The 16,532-nt window shown below is 35.0% G+C and overlaps 1 protein-coding gene across 1 annotated transcript; it reads left to right on the plus strand.

Moving 5' to 3' along the window:
* The first annotated feature begins 10,155 nt into the window (after positions 1-10,155).
* Positions 10,156-14,397, plus strand: PDC (phosducin). Its single transcript, XM_043485364.1, has 3 exons — positions 10,156-10,216; positions 11,083-11,234; positions 13,873-14,397. Exons 1-3 carry the CDS (start codon positions 10,156-10,158, stop codon positions 14,395-14,397), a joined length of 738 nt encoding a protein of 245 aa, XP_043341299.1.
* Positions 14,398-16,532: the final 2,135 nt, after the last annotated feature.

A 16,532-nucleotide genomic window follows, 5' to 3' on the forward strand; every position in this document is an offset into this window, starting at 1 on the left:
CCCCAAATTAACAACTAAACAGACTAGAAGTGATAACAGAAATCCTGAGAGCTGCTATTGTCTTTGCAAAGTCCTACTCCGCTAGACAACTGAAATTCAGAAAATATATGAATCACTGTGACATAAACGCTGAAATTTAAAGAGAAAATCACTTATGAGTTAAAAAAATTAGAAGTAGAGAAGTAATTCACTGGAAAACAAGTGTGTCACATTCAAATTAAAATCACTTCCCATTTTCCATCTATGTATGCATCTTTAGAAAATCTCTTTACTATTGTTTTCAAGGCAATTTCATGTACATTTTATTAGCCCATATTTCATGACCTCAAATTAACTTCCTTTTCAGGTTTCACATTCTTAAATGCCTTGTGGCAACCAGACCTTGCTAGAAGTAAGTCAAAGTATATGGTAAAGGATCTTAGTCAGTAATGAAATAAGAGAATAAAACAGCTTTGAGATAAATATACAATATGTGTGTGGCTGTGTACATACACACACAACACACATACATATGCACATGTATTTGGGTGAGGGAGCTAATTAGACATAAGAAGTGCATATACATATTGATCACAAAATAAAATTTATATTAGTATGACTATATTGGAAGGACTGATGCTGAAGCTGAAATTCCAATACTTTGGCCACCTGATGCGAAGAACTGGCTCATATGAAAAGACCCTGATGCCGGGAAAGATTGAAGGTAGGAGGAAACGGGGATGACAGAGGATGAGATGGTTGGATGGCATCACCGACTCAATGGACACGAGTTTGAGTAAACTCCAGGAGTTGGTGATGGACAGGGAGGCCTGGCATGCAACAGTCCATGGGGTTGCAAACAGTTGGACACAACTGAGCGACTGAACTGAACTGAACTGAATTTTAAATATTTGGGTTTAGTACCTAAAACTTTTAATTACTTACTAATTATCACTTTGAAAAGTGAAAAAAGAAAGAAAGCATTAGTCACCCAGTCATGTCTGACTCTTTGTGACCCCATGGACTGTAGCCCCACGAGGCTCCTCTTTCCATGGAATTCTCCAGGCAAGAATATTGGAGTGGGTAGCCATTCCCTTCTCCAAGGGACCTTCCTGACCCAGGGATCAAACCCAAGTCTCCGATACTGCAGGCAAATTCTTTACCATCTGAGCCACCTGCAAAGCCCACTCAATACCTATAAAGTTCCTACTACTCCCCCCCAATACTATACATTTTATATCATTTAATCTTTATACAGTTGTTTGAGGTAGACACTATTTGATCACTCCAATCTTATAGTTAGAGAAAACAAAAGCACAGAGAATTTGGTGATTTGATCAACATCACATAACCAGTAACAGGCAGAACTAGATTTGAACCTAAGAGTTTATGTGTTGTTAATCATTATGCTATACTGTCACTTGGAAGCATTGCAATGCACGGTTCTTGCCCACAAGAAGCTAATTCTTCACTGGGTAGAAGATATATATAAATAAACCAATTAGAGAGTAATTCAAGAAATTAACTGATGTGAGGCATAAAATCCCTTCTATATTAATATTAAAGCAAGACCACTTAATTCTTACTAAAAGTCTCTAATTCATAGTCAGTACATAAAATAGTGGAGTGGGGTAGAGAAAGAGGAAATTGTGGGTTGGGTGAAATCATCAGTTACTTTTGTGATCTGAGAGATAATGATGTCTTCACAAGTCCAGTAATAACTTCCATGATCTGATATGGTGCCGTCAGACCTATCTGATGTGAAATTCGTACCACTAATCACTTTTAAAAAAAAAAAAAAAAAGAAAGAAAAAGCAGAACTGTTTTCTACAGGAGCCCATATGTCATTGGTAAGACAGTTGTGGCAGGACTTAAAACATCTGACATTAATATACTGGCACTGGTGAGAACATTAGCCTGGCTTAGTTGATCAGATTAGCTCACAGTCACCTTGGAAAACACAGGAAGGCAAAGATATAAGAAGACGTATGGTTAAAGGTAGGAAAATGTAGAACATGAAGTCCTGCATGGATGTATCATCCTTATGGAGTACAGACCAAGACACAGAATCTAGAATTCTATCAAAAGTGAAGGTGAAGCAGAATATCTATAGACTTTCTTCACCAAGAAGTTTTGCTTGGTTTTATCCACCTAATGGCACAGTATGTTCTAAGTATGGCTTAAAGATAGATAATTTGGTATATCCCAGTTCATATAAGTTAAAGAATTATTTTAATCAAGCACTTCAGTACTTTATTCCCAGTCAGTTATTTATATCTCGTGGCTAGTCAAGTTTAGACATAATAATGCCATTGTTAGTACAGCACCTTCACTGAAACAGCTTCTTATTCAATGTGTTTTCCAAAGGGAACATATGCATTCATGTATAAGAGAGGGGGAAGGTTATTTGTTTTAAATTGTATAATAACAACAAAAAATTATTTCAAAAATCTCACACTGAAGATTCTTTAATACTCTGTGATTTTTACATTTTTGATGTTCATGGAAAGACGCCATGTATGTCACAACAAGACCATTTTTATCTTTGGTTGTTGGATCTCCTTGATTTTGTACTTAGAGAAACTGGTGTCAGAATACAGCATCTAAAATCTTAAACTACAATTAAAAAGAGGAGAAGGAACGAAAACACATTTAGCTGAGCCTCAGCTCTAGTAAATAAAATGGAATATTTCTACGGAGGCTTCCCCCTGCTCTGGCATTTGGGCCTCTTACTTCTCAACAGCAAATAATACTCATTGAAATGCTTAAAACAATTTTTCCCTCTGTACGGAAAATACTGATAAACTGTATTCTTAAACGTACCATAGTTACTTAATCTGACCTAGACCAAGGTGAACTTCTGAACAAAGTCTATGTATCACTCTTTTGATCTATTTTTTAACACAATAGGTTGTACTGTATTGTACTGTAGTTTGTATTGCAGTTAGCATGTGGACTGCAGCCCTGCAGGCTCCTCTGTCCATGGAATTTGCTAGGCAAGAATACTGGAGTGGGTGGCCATTTCCTACTCCAGAGGATCTTCCCAACCCAGGGATCAAATCGGCATCCCCTGCACTGGCAGGAGATTCTTTACCACTGAGCCACCTTTACCATTCTTAACCAGCTAGACCCAATGGGTAGTTAGCATAGAACATCAATAATTTTCCACAGACATCAGAACAACTCCACGACTGGCCAAGAAAATAACTGGCACTTGTATTATTTGATATGTAGGAGTTTCCTGGCTTATATATTTAACTGACCTTCTGTGGCATCCCAGGTATGTGGGTTCAGGGCAGAGAAAGAACTAATAAACAATCTAAAAAATGGGCAACATAATCCTAACTATGCCTCATTTCCCTACCTGCCATTCTTAAAGGATAGCTGGGGAAATCTGAGAAATGCTGAGGCCCAATACCAAAGCTTTACAAAGTAAGGGAAAGACAGGCCATATATAAGTACAGAAATAGTGGCCAGAATCTATATAATTTAGATAATGCTTTACAATTAAGAGTCAGGTGCTATGGACTCAACTGTATCCCCCCAAATTCATATGTTGATGACCTAATCCCAAATGTGATGGTGTTTTGAGATAAGTAATTAATAAGGAAATAATTAATGGTTACATGAGGTTATGAGGGTAGGGCCTTGATCCATAGGATTAGTGTCCTGACAATATGGGACGTCAGAACTCCAGCTCTCTGTATCATTTAATAACAGGGAGGTGACTTTCTGCAAACCAGTAAGAGAGGCTTCACCAGAAATCAATCCTGCCAGATCTTAATCTGAGACTTCTAGGCTACAGAAATGTAAGAAAATAAATATCTGTTGTTTAAGCTCAAAGTCCATCACATTTTGTTATAGCAGCCCTAGCAGACTAGCCACCAGTAAACTAGGTTTATATGTGATTTTTGACAAGTAGAAAAGTGGTATAAAGTTTTAAAGACTAAAGTGTTAGCTTGAAAACATATGCCACACATTGAGAAGATTCTATATAAAAGTTATATAAAAGTTGAGCTACATAAAAACAGGACTAAGAAACAGGCTTAATTTTTGAATTTGCTCTTAAAGATTGCTGAAGTCATAGAACTGTTTCTTCAGTTACATTTAAAAAGGCTTCCCTGGTGTCCAGATGGTAAAGAATCTGCCTGCAATGCAAGAGACCTGAGTTCAATCCTGGATTGGGAAGATCCCCTGAAGAAGGGAATGGCAACCCACTCCAGGATTCTTGCCTGGAGAATTCCATGAGCAGAGGAACTTGGCAGGCTACAGTCCATGGGGTCGCAAAGAGTTGGACATGACTGAGCGACTAACACTTTCACATTGAAAAATGCAAATGTCATTATTTGGAATGTAGAATTAATTATCTTAAAATGATTGAGATGAGTCTTTGAGTGAAGTATCTCACTTTGCTACACAAATCTCAACACAAAGATCAGTGTAACATTTCCATAATTTTGCTATACAAGCGAGGGTAGTTCTATAAAGAGCATTTTGCAGTTGTATTTTGATAAAAAATTGATGCATATTGCCTATTACACTGGCTTTTATCAGTGATCCAGAGACATAGGATTGATGATAAATTCTCAGGCAATATGTATGACTGTCAAGAATCAACAGCAAGCAAAGCCATTTTGTCTTTTGCATTAACTTTCCAGAGTCATTATCAGTCATTTAGAATTTATTCAGAAAACTTGAAATAAACAGACTTTTCTATTACATTTAGTATAAATGAATGAGGTTTAATCCAAAGCATAGAAATATATAATTTATATAAATACTATCTCAAGAAATATATAATTCAAATATACACTATCTCAAGAAATATATCATTAGAATAAGCATTATCTCAAAGAATAAGGACACAGTGACTTATTGATTGTTATTTTTCATATTCTCATCTTGGTTTTAATGCTTATACAAGAATTAGGTGGATTTGTTTCATTAATTCATTCACTCATTAAGCATGCTATTGAACAGTGAAAAAAACAAGGATTTTAGAAATTTGGAAGTCAGAGAAACCTGGATTTGAAATTGAGTTCTATCTACTCCATACCACCTCTGTGAGCTTTGGCAAGTCATTGAATCTCTCAGAGCCTGAGAATTCACATCTGAAAAATGAGGAAAAGATTTTGTGAACATTTAAAATAGTGTGTATATAACGTGGACATACCACTTAGGTTCTTTCTAAATTGCTGCCATCATTTATGGACTTTTTTTTACAACATGTGAAACAATTATCAGAAGTAAGACAGTGACAAGTAAAGACTAGTCTCTGTCCTGGAAGAACTTACAGTAATGAAGCATGTAAGATAAGTTCTAGAAATTGTTGTGGATGCTAGGACAGAAATCAGTTTAAGGTTCAGTGATGAGATGATACCACTATTTGAAAACTCACCAGTAAATTACAACAGTTAGTATTGAAAGCAAAGCTCTACTTCAGGAACACTGAGAGTCTATAGTCAGTTCGAAACTAGACATTTTGATTAGATGAAATCAACATATATAAAATGACTAATGAATGTCATCACAGTCTCATGTGAACAGGAATAATGATAACAATGAAATATTCTAGGGGTGGATTTGGGGTTTTTAAGAGAGATTTTAAAAGCAAATATTTAAGAATTTTACTCACTTCCTTTTTATTCCAGATCACTATTATGTGCAAAACAGGAACTAAAAGAAAAATTGTTTTAAATTGTCACATTTTATTTCTTAGTAACTACTAAACCGTGGATGGGGGGTGTTAAGAGTTTTGAAGACATAGTTTGAAAAATCTTATCCCATATAAGCTATTATTTTAACATACTATTAAATCCTAAGCTAAGAGAAAAATAAAACCTAACTTGGTAGAATTATACTTTTAAATTCTATTTCTCACCAATATTTAGTTTCACTTTTAAGAGTTTTGTAGTACTCATTTGAGTGGTAGTCTGTCAAAGGTCATCCAAACACAATTTTTACTTTACACAGATTTTATTAATTGAAACAGTATCATAACTGTCTGAAATAAAAAAGAACACTAACACAGATTTTTATAATATATCATATGGAAAATAGAGTAATTCTTGAACCACAGTAAATCTTGGGGAAGGTGGCAGATTTTTTGTCTTCTTGCTTGATTTTATCACCGATTTCCAGTCACATCTGTTATTCCCAATGACATCTATAAGTCACCATGTAATATTGTATTGTTTACAGTAATAATATGATTGTATTTACAATATTATTGTGTTTACAATAACACAAAGTCTTGTAATAATCTTATTATTATCTTATTATTATTTTAAATCCTTTTAACTTAAAGTAGACATGGATTTTTTAGGAACTAATAATACCATTGCAAATTAAACATTAATCATATTTTTAAATGACTATTATCCATAGAAATATATAGAAATATTTTTATTTTATTTTATAGATTTACATAGCACTTACTATGTGCAATCATCTAAGCACCTTCCAAATACTAACTGGATTAATTTTAGGATACAAAAGCAAATTTTGACGAAGATAAACTATTTGAGATAATCAGAAAACCTTGGAGTTAGTTGATGAAGGGGATATTAACAGGTGTGTAGCTCAAACTTACCAATAACTAATAGGCTTGTGTCTTCAAGCAGTGCAAGCAAATATGCCTCTTCCAATTTTTTTCCAATGTCTGTCTCTGTTGTAAATTTTACCAATCTGTGTACTCTAACTCAAATGGAGGCACTAGGTAAGGAATGGACTCTATCTTTTACTACACAGGCAACTTGGCTTACCTAAGTTTTAGAACTTCTGAATGCCATACTAGATGAGTTTCGTTCTTCGTGTAACTCAGAGTCCAGAGGAAAGGCTGGTCCATGGTCTATTCTTTTCTTCCTAGCTGCGGCGGGTCTCAGCTGCAGCGCACAGGCTTCTCTTTAATTGTGGCAGCCAGCCTCAGTACTTGAGGTGTGCAGGTGTGTGGGCTTGGCTGTCCTGCAGCACGTGGGATCTTAGTTCCCCAGGATCAAACTCAGGTCTTGCACTTTGCAATGAGGATTCTTAACTACTGGACCACCAGGGAAGTCCCCCACAGTCTACTCTTAACATAGACTAATACAATCAATGGATCAGGTTTTCCCCAAGTAACTGGATTATCTTTTCAGTAAAAGAATTCCTTGAAATTGGTGAAAGTCTTTTTGAAAACTGAAATTTCTTTTTTCTCCACTAGATTGCCAACTAGGTTGGCAAGAAACAGGTTAAGAAGCAGGATGCTTCTTTCTCTTCACCATGTGAAGTAAAATTTCACATAGGTTTTCTTAAACTTATGTACATTTAGTGTAAATAGCAGCTATCCCAAATTACCAATTTACTTTTGCAAAATAAAAGAGACTAGCCCTTTCACTGTCATTCATTTGAAATACCAATTTAAAAAAAAGGAGAAACGAGCTTGAAACTAGCTTTCTGAGGACTAAATAGCTATTGAAGTTATCAAACACTTTCCATTACTTTGTTCTTCTGAAGAAAATTGATATTAATTTTTCTTAGATGCAAAAATTATTAAATAATCCCAGTAGGTGATTAAGTGAATTCTTTTGTCCAACAACATTCACTTATTTCTGTTTTCTCTTATTTTCATTTTCTTTTATTCTTTTTCACAACTAAAGCTATTCAAAATTAAAATTATCTATTTTAGTTATTTATTTATTATTATTGGAGGCTAATTACTTTACAACATTGTGGTAGTTTTTGCCATACATTGACATGAATCAGCCACAGGGGTACATGTGTCTCCCCATCCTGAACCCCCCTCCAACTCCCTCCCCATCTCATGCCCTGGGTTTTCCCAGTACACTGGCTTTGAGTGCCCTGTTTCATGCATTGAACTTGGATTGGTCATTTATTTCACATATTGTAATATACATGTTTCAATGCTATTCTCTCAAATCACCCCACCCTTGCCTTCTCCCACAGAGTCCAAAAGTCTTTTCTTTACATCTGTTTCTCTTTTGCTGTCTTGCATACAGGGTCGTCATTACCATCTTTCTAAATTTCATATATATATATATATGCATTAATATACTGTATTGGTGTTTTTCTTTCTGACTTACTTCATTCTGTATAATAGGCTCCAGTTTCATCCACCTCATTAGAACTGACTCAAATGCATTTTTTATAGCTGAGTAATATTCCATTGTGTACCACAACTTTCTTATCCACTTGTCTTCATAGAAGCAACATCAAGGTTGCTTCCTTTCCTAGCTATTGTAAACAGCGCTGCGATGAACATTGGGGTACATGTGTCTCTTTCAGTTCTGGTTTCCTCAGTGTGTATGCCCAGCAGTGGGATTGCTGAGTCGTATGGCAGTTCTATTACCAGTTTTTTAAGGAATCTCCACTCTGTTCTCTATAGTGGCTGTACTAGTTTGTATTCCCACCAACAGTGTAAGGGGGTTCCCTTTTCTCCACACCCTCTCCAGCATTTGTTTGTAGACTTTTTGATGGCAGCCATTCTGATTGGCGTGAGATGGTGCCTCATTGTGATTTTGATTTGCATTTCTCTGATAATGAGTGATGTTGAGCATCTTTTCATGTGTTTGTTAGCCATCTGTATTTCTTCTTTGGAGAAATGTCTGTTTAGTTCTTTGGCCCATTTTTTGATTGGGTCATTTATTTTTCTGGTATTGAGGTGCATGAGCTGCTTGTATATTTTGGAGATTAATTCTTTGTCAGTTGTATATTTATAGTCACATATATATTGTGGAATAGGTTGGCATCCCCTTGACAGCTTTTTCTTAAAAGTCTTCTCCTGTTCAAACTGGCAATCAAACTGGCAAAGACTTTTGACCTCCAGTGATTCTGAGTAGGAATTGTAACGAGGGAAACAATAAAATTAAGATAGCAGTGCAAATGTTAGGGGCAGAAGTCCCAGCAAAAAACGGAATTGAGACAAAGAGTTCTGGTTTACCATCCTGTGCCTTGGGGAAACACCAAACAGACCAAGCTCACTGTATATCAACAAAAAATTAAGAGGGGTCAACACATAAGCTGGATGATATCACTGCTTAAAACTGACTTCAAAAGAAAAAGACAAAGGGAAAAGAGTAGAAGGGGGAGAAAGAGTAAAAAGAGAGTATATCCCCCTGTTAGTTTACCCTCCCCTGACTTGAAAATTTCAAGAAAATCACAACTATAGAGACCTTCTTAGGGAATGTGTTAGTATGTTTATGAGAGTTTTCCAAATAATGGAAAGATAAATAGGCAAATAAGTTGGATTTGAATGTGAACTAAGAGTAAATAAGTTCTACACAAGGGCATCAAGGAGTTTTCTAAGAATAAAACTCCACAAGCTTTCAGTGGATTTTGTGACAATTTATTTTAGCTCCTCAAAAATCTATAGGCATAGTTACTGGTTGCTTCCATTTGCTTGGTGGGTGACATCACCAAAACGTGCTTTATGGTATGGAGAGCAATTATGGTATAAGGCTTCAAATTACACTGTTCCTTAAGATCATAAATCTTTAATGCCAATTTAGAAGCTGGATTTGTCAAACCATACTGAGAAAAAATGATACAGTATCTTAACTTCCATTTAAAAGTTAATGCTTTAAGACTCAGCTCTAAAATCAAATGTAGGTTCAAATCCTTGCTCTACCACTTACTATGTGATCTTAAGCTAGTAGAACTTAAACTCCCTGTCCTTTAGATTCCTCGCTTGTAAAATGCTGTTAACAATGTCCCTGCTACATATGGTTGTGTGAGAATTAAGTGACTTTTGACACATAAAATGATTGATACAATGCCAGGTACATACAAGTGTTCATAGTAAGTATGTAATTATTATTAATTAAAACATTATTATTGTATAAAGTGATAATTTTATGAAATTTGGTAACAGTAATAAAAAAGAAAATCAGTAATAAATAATACTCACTAAGTACATAGACCTAAACTGAAGACTTTTTAAGTAAAGACAAACTATAAATTATGTAAAATTCTTAGGTCAAAATATCTTTAATGACCCAGATATTAAACTAATGTCCTTTTATGAGGTAGGAAGAATGCTAAACACTATATCACTTAGTGACAACCCTTAACTTACATGGAACCTGACAGCAGAATATATATACATCTATTTCTCCTAGAATTCATCTGTCATCATTACTTCTTTATTCATCCTATAGATCATATCAAAACTAAATCTCTAAAATGGAAGAAGCAAAAAGCCAAAGTTTGGAGGAAGACTTTGAAGGACAGGCCTCACACACAGGTAAGCAAAGTCAGAAGGAAAAAACAATTGTAAAATTAAAGTTAAATTTGGAGATCTCTTATCATTACTCAGTATGAAACTTAAGTAATAACTTTGAATGGGTTGATGGAATCATCTAAAAAATATTTGACTGTATAAATTAATGTGAAATCAAATACTTTTGAAACAATTTTATTTAGATATCAAAGAAAGAGAAAAACACTGATTATTGAGAATTTCTTGCTGATAGATAAAATTTTTTGCTTGTAGATAAAGCCTCTCTATCTACACTATAATTAAGTGACTTTTCTTCTCTCCTAATCTCCCCCACTGTGGGCTTTCTTTGCAATTGTAAATAATAGAAGACCAAAAGAAAAATAAATAAATTGAGTTTTTAATTTTAATTCTTTTAATCTAAAAAAATACACTAATTTTTAAAAATCTTAAATAAAATTGATTTCAATATTCTTCCGGAATAACTAAGACTTCATTTTACCCAAAGCCTGTTTTCTTGATCTGTTAAATTGTGTGTGGCTGTCTATATACCACTAGCAAGAGTTTAAAAGTCAAATAGCATGGTTTAAATTTTTTAATTCAGGTTTCTTTTAACTCTATTGAATATTAAAGTAATACTCCCTTCTCTGTTTAATGATCATATAGAATTTTTAGATTTAGTCAGGAGTTTGAATGAATTCATATGAATACTAAACAAAAATCCATGAAAACTAATTTCATAATGACAGTGACCTTCTAAGTATGACACAAAACCAAGAAATCATAAAGGAAGATTGATAAATTTAGCTATATAAATGAGGAAAAGAAGGAAGGAAGAGAGAGAGGGAAGAAACATGGAAAAGGGAGACAATTTGCTTTAAATTTTATTTCAGGACCCAAAGGAGTAATAAATGATTGGAGAAAGTTTAAACTGGAGAGTGAAGATAATGATTCAGCTGCACCTAGCAAGAAGGAGATTCTCAGACAGATGTCTTCTCCTCAGAGTAGAGATGACAAAGACTCAAAAGAAAGATTCAGCAGAAAGGTAAGATAAGAAAAAAATCTATTACTTATTATTAATCTACAATATGTTTTTATTAAAGTATTGTTTGTATTAGCAAAAAAAAAAAAAAAAGGAATGCAGTAAATGCCTTTGCCTAAAAGTTAGCATAGGCAACTGTTAAAAGAATGAGTTACAAATACATGACCTGACTTAGAGATAGTTCCACAATATGAGAAAGCAAGATACAAAAAGTTATGTGATACCATTTTCTACAGCAATAGAAAACAAACACTATATTTGTATTTATGCTGAAATGATTATATGAGAACATATGTAAAAAAGTATGAAAAGACACTGACCAAACTGACAATATTGGTTAAGTGGAAGGGTGGGGTTTATTGACAGTTCTCAGCTTCCTCCTTCCAAGGAGAAGGTGTCAGGGAACGTTTGACGGGAGGATTCCTATGTGCTGTCTCTCAGGAGTCCTTTGTCCCTCTTCCCGCGGAACAGCACGCGGTTCCCAGGGACTGAGGTCATTGTGTGAGGCAGGCTTGGGTCTCCTTTTGTAAACATTCTCTTTATGACAAAACTGTTTAGTCTTGCTCCCCTTTCTTGAGATATGGATTGTCTCCTGACCGTGTGATTAACATTACCCCTTGCTCCCCTGGTAACGGTTGCTGTACGTTTGGTTTTCTGATCTCTATCATTCCCAAAAGAAGTTTCTTGCACCACAGCCTAAATATACTCATAGAAAAATCATTAAAGCACCTTTGCTCCATCAGAGCTTAGGTCCCCATGTCTTTTTTGTTTCTCTCTCTCTCTCTTTTTCTGGCTGATTCTCTGAAGCGTGGAGACCCGTCGTGCTCACTTTCCTGCCCAGGCTTCTAAGACCCTCTCAAGAAGGCACTTTGTGCCTTCACCCCCTCGAGAGGGCGCCTGGTGCCTTCGTGAGCGATGCAAGTCCTGTGTCAAGGGCTTTATCGGTCCTCTGTGTAAACCAGGGAATATCAGCCTCTTTCTCTCTTTTACTTTCTTATCGTCGACTCCGTACCACCAGCTTCCGGTCCACTAAAGGACCCCAACAAGGAGGAAGAAGGTAAGCAGAATAAGCTGCAATATATCCATGATATTTTTTTTTAAAAAGAGCATTTTAAAAAATTCTCATTTGTCTATTATATAATGTGTATGTAAATTGTTATTTGTGGTTCAGTCTGTTTAACAAAGAACTATGATAGCAACTTATAAATTATACAAAATATTTAACAATGATTAGGGTTAAGATAATTTGGAAAGATAACCTTAAAGCAGAAAAAATAATATGATAAGAAGAATGAGATTAAAAAAAAGAGAGAATGAGGACATTAGAAAAACAAATATAGGAGGAAGAAACAAGAGAAGTAAACAACAAAAGCACCAGATATTTCTACTTAATCCTGATATCTTCTATAAAAAACCTACCTCATAGGTTTATTGTGAAGATTAAGAAAATAATCTATATAAATTATCTAAGACATAGTAAATTTTCCGTAAATTTGGGGGTCATCCAATTTCCATGGTTCTGGGCTGTTCCACATCAATTAATCACACTATATCCCATCAACACTCCTTTATATCACATGTGTGCACATGTGTGTGTGAAGGGAAAGGGTGTTTAACATTCTGTTGCCTAAATCATAATGACATTGCAATTAAGAAAGGCTCTGCAGGTAATTTTATATTCCAGCTGCAGTGAAAAGTAGCTGTCTTACAAACTGAAGTTAGGTCTTTTCTCACTTTAGCCTAAACCAGTGCATACGAATCACCTGGAGAGCTTGTTTAAACATGGCTCACTCAGCCTCACCCTTCCAGATTCTGATTCAGTAGATCTGGGGTGGCGTCCCCAGATTTGCATTTCCCAGAACTTTTCAGCTGGCGGTGATGCTGCTAGTCTTCTGGCTAATCTGGTGAACTTCAAATATTTGTAAAAGCTGTTTTTTACAGATTCCAAAAAAATCAGTAAGTGATTAGACAAAATCTTTTAAACAACTTTTGTTGAGGAGACAATAATGTCCAAATGCACTTTTTGGGGACACATTTAAGTGAGTATGCAGGCACTTGTGTGCATGTGTGTGTATTTAGTTTTATGAAAGTCACTCTAAAGTAGACCTTGTTGGGTATTTTTTCACCCAAACTGGAACATTCCATGACCATCTCATAGCTCAACTATATTCAGCAATACTAATGTATGCATTGAATCACGAAATAACTACTGAACCTCTATTATGGGCCAGACACAAAACAGATATTAGAGAGTGATGGATGACACACAAAAAATTCCTGCCCCCATAGAACACAAAAGTTAAGAAAACTAATATTAGACAAATAAACATATACAATAATATCAAGTATTATTTATTGCTATGAAGGAAAATAATAAAGCAAAAGGGGTAGAAAGTGTGGGGCAGGGACACATTTAAGTAGAATAATCAAAGAAGGTGACATTTGATCAAATGAGGTGGAAGAAAAGGCCACCTCAGGAGATAGTGAAAGTGAATCACTCAGTCACGTCCGACTCTGCGACCCCATGGAGGTAGAGGAGATAGCAAATGCAAACTCTTTAAGTTGAGAATGGGTTTGTTATGCATAAGGAATACAAATTTCTGACTGATTGATCTCTCTCATTTCTTTCATCTATTTCCAGATGAGCGTTCAAGAATATGAACTAATCCACAAAGACAAAGAAGATGAAAACTGCCTTCGTAAATACCGCAGACAGTGCATGCAGGACATGCACCAGAAGCTGAGTTTTGGGCCCAGATATGGGTTTGTGTATGAGCTGGAATCTGGGGAGCAATTCCTGGAAACCATTGAAAAGGAACAGAAAATCACCACTATCGTTGTTCACATTTATGAAGATGGTGTTAAGGGCTGTGATGCTCTAAACAGTAGCTTAACATGCCTTGCAGCTGAATACCCTATAGTCAAGTTTTGTAAAATAAAGGCTTCTAATACAGGCGCTGGGGACCGCTTTTCCTCAGACGTACTCCCCACATTGCTTGTCTACAAAGGTGGGGAACTCCTAAGCAATTTCATTAGTGTTACTGAACAGCTTGCCGAAGAATTTTTTACCGGGGATGTGGAGTCTTTCCTAAATGAATATGGGTTATTACCTGAAAAGGAGATGCACGTCCTAGAGCAGAGCAACATGGAAGAAGATATGGAATAAAGATTCACTACGTCAATGTTTCATATTTCATATTTCTCCTTTAAGCATTGAATATTGATTTTGGTAGTATTCACATTCTTTTAGGGAATACCAAACATAGCCCTGGCTTTTCTAATTTGGGGAAGAAGAACTCCAGACTGACACTAAAATTATATGATTCGGTTCAGTCGCTCAGTCATGTCTGACTCTTTGTGACCCCAATTATATGATTAGCATTTCTTAATATTTGTTACTCAAGTTGATATAACACTTTACCCCAAAACATTGTAGTCTTCAGCAAAATGTTAGTAGACAAAGAGTATATGAAAAATACTGTTGAAAGTTTTCAAAAATCCCTTTCAAGTTATATGTTGGCTTTTTTATTCCATGCTTTTCCTTATTGTTATTACTAGGTTTTTCAAATTATATTGTTAATTATAAATTTGCTTGTGTAATAAGAATAAAGTCTCATAAGGAAACAAGTCTCTATTTGAAGTCTGTTCTCTCTCAAATATTATATTATCAAGGCCCTAAAACATTATATAACCCAAAATACAAATAAATTTTCATTTGGTAAGATATTTTATATTCCAAATAAACTAATACATAAGAAACTTAGAAACACTGTGGCACATTAAAATTATTTTTTAAAAGGATTTATTTAAAAATACAGTTTCAGTTTCAGAAAATAACTAAGAAAAAAAGCGAGTAGAAACAAGGTCTTTTTTTTTTAGACAAAAGAATAATATTTAGTGGTAACAATAATTACAACTATCATTTATTGATTGTCTTTTAAGGGCCAATATTTTATACATGTCATTTCTAATACTTAACCACAATTCTGCAAGTAAATATTACTCCCATTTCATAAATGATGAAATTGAAATTCAGAGAAGTAGAAGTTCTACTTCTATTTCCCTGTTAAACACTTGGAAAACTCTCCTGCTACACAAACACATGGAAATACAAAATAAAATATATTCTGAAAAATGTTTTTAAATGCACGAATGAGATAAAGAGCAAGATAAAAGAAATTTCTAGATATCTGAATCAGAGCAAAAAATAACCATGAGTGAGAGCCAAAATATGTCCTATTGTTGAAGGCATGGTGCTTGGTAAGTAAACAAAAATGTGCTCTCAGTGACAAGTGTGCTTAAAACAGGTTGGCACATTTTCCCCTGATGAGACAATGTTGAAGCCAGACCTATGTCAAAAGTTCTAGTCTCCAGTCTCCTAGATGACTATTTTATGGCTTCTCTTCTTTCCTTAAACCTTTTTTACCCCAGTACAAACACTTTACCTTGCCCGTATTTCATTAAGAAAACAGAAATTATCAGATGAGCCCTGCTTCACCTTTCCATCACCAATCTAAAATGTGCACCTGTGTGTAAACAGTTTCCATTGATGTGAACATGGAAGAAGTTTATGCAGCCATCTAAGTTCAATGGAGAAAAGTATGCTGTGGATCCGATGCTCACCTGCACAGTAATTTTACTCCTGAAATTATTTCCCTTCTACTTACATCATCTATTTCTCACTTTCTCTATGTTGTATTCTTCATATTGGCTTGTAAATGAGTTTTTAAACTGTCCGCTATTTAAAATATGCCCCTTAAAATTTCCAGCTATCCTTCACTTCTCTGCTTCCCTTTAAAATCATGTCTCCTGAAAGAAGGGTCTAAAGTCATTATCTTTATTCCTCATTTCCAATTTTTTTCATCCAACTCCAATCAGGTCCTTGTCCCAAGCACCCTAATTACAGTTGTAGTCAATTTGTCAAACTTAAGCTTATTTCTTACAAGTCTTATTGTAACAGGGAAGAATAAATCTGACTCCATATGGGATCTGTTGCTTCTATGTTAACCTTTGTGTTATACTGCTTTTGCTATAAGTTGGTCACTAAAAGAATACAACCTGGAATATACAGGATAGCCCATTCTCAAGGTTCTGACCATTAAACATGTGACACTTTCCATTTGTATAGAGATTAAAAAGTTGCACATCTGAGAATAACATTTGTCTTGGAGGTTTATAGGAACACTGTGACCAGGATTACATGGATAAATGCAAGAGCAAAGGATTCCAGCACCAAAGTTTGCAAAAATCAGCCACAATCCCTTTCCTTTTAGTATAAAAGACACTTGAATCGTAACTCAG

Source organism: Cervus canadensis, chromosome 13, assembly GCF_019320065.1.
Source record: "Cervus canadensis isolate Bull #8, Minnesota chromosome 13, ASM1932006v1, whole genome shotgun sequence".
Lineage (NCBI taxonomy): Eukaryota > Metazoa > Chordata > Mammalia > Artiodactyla > Cervidae > Cervus > Cervus canadensis.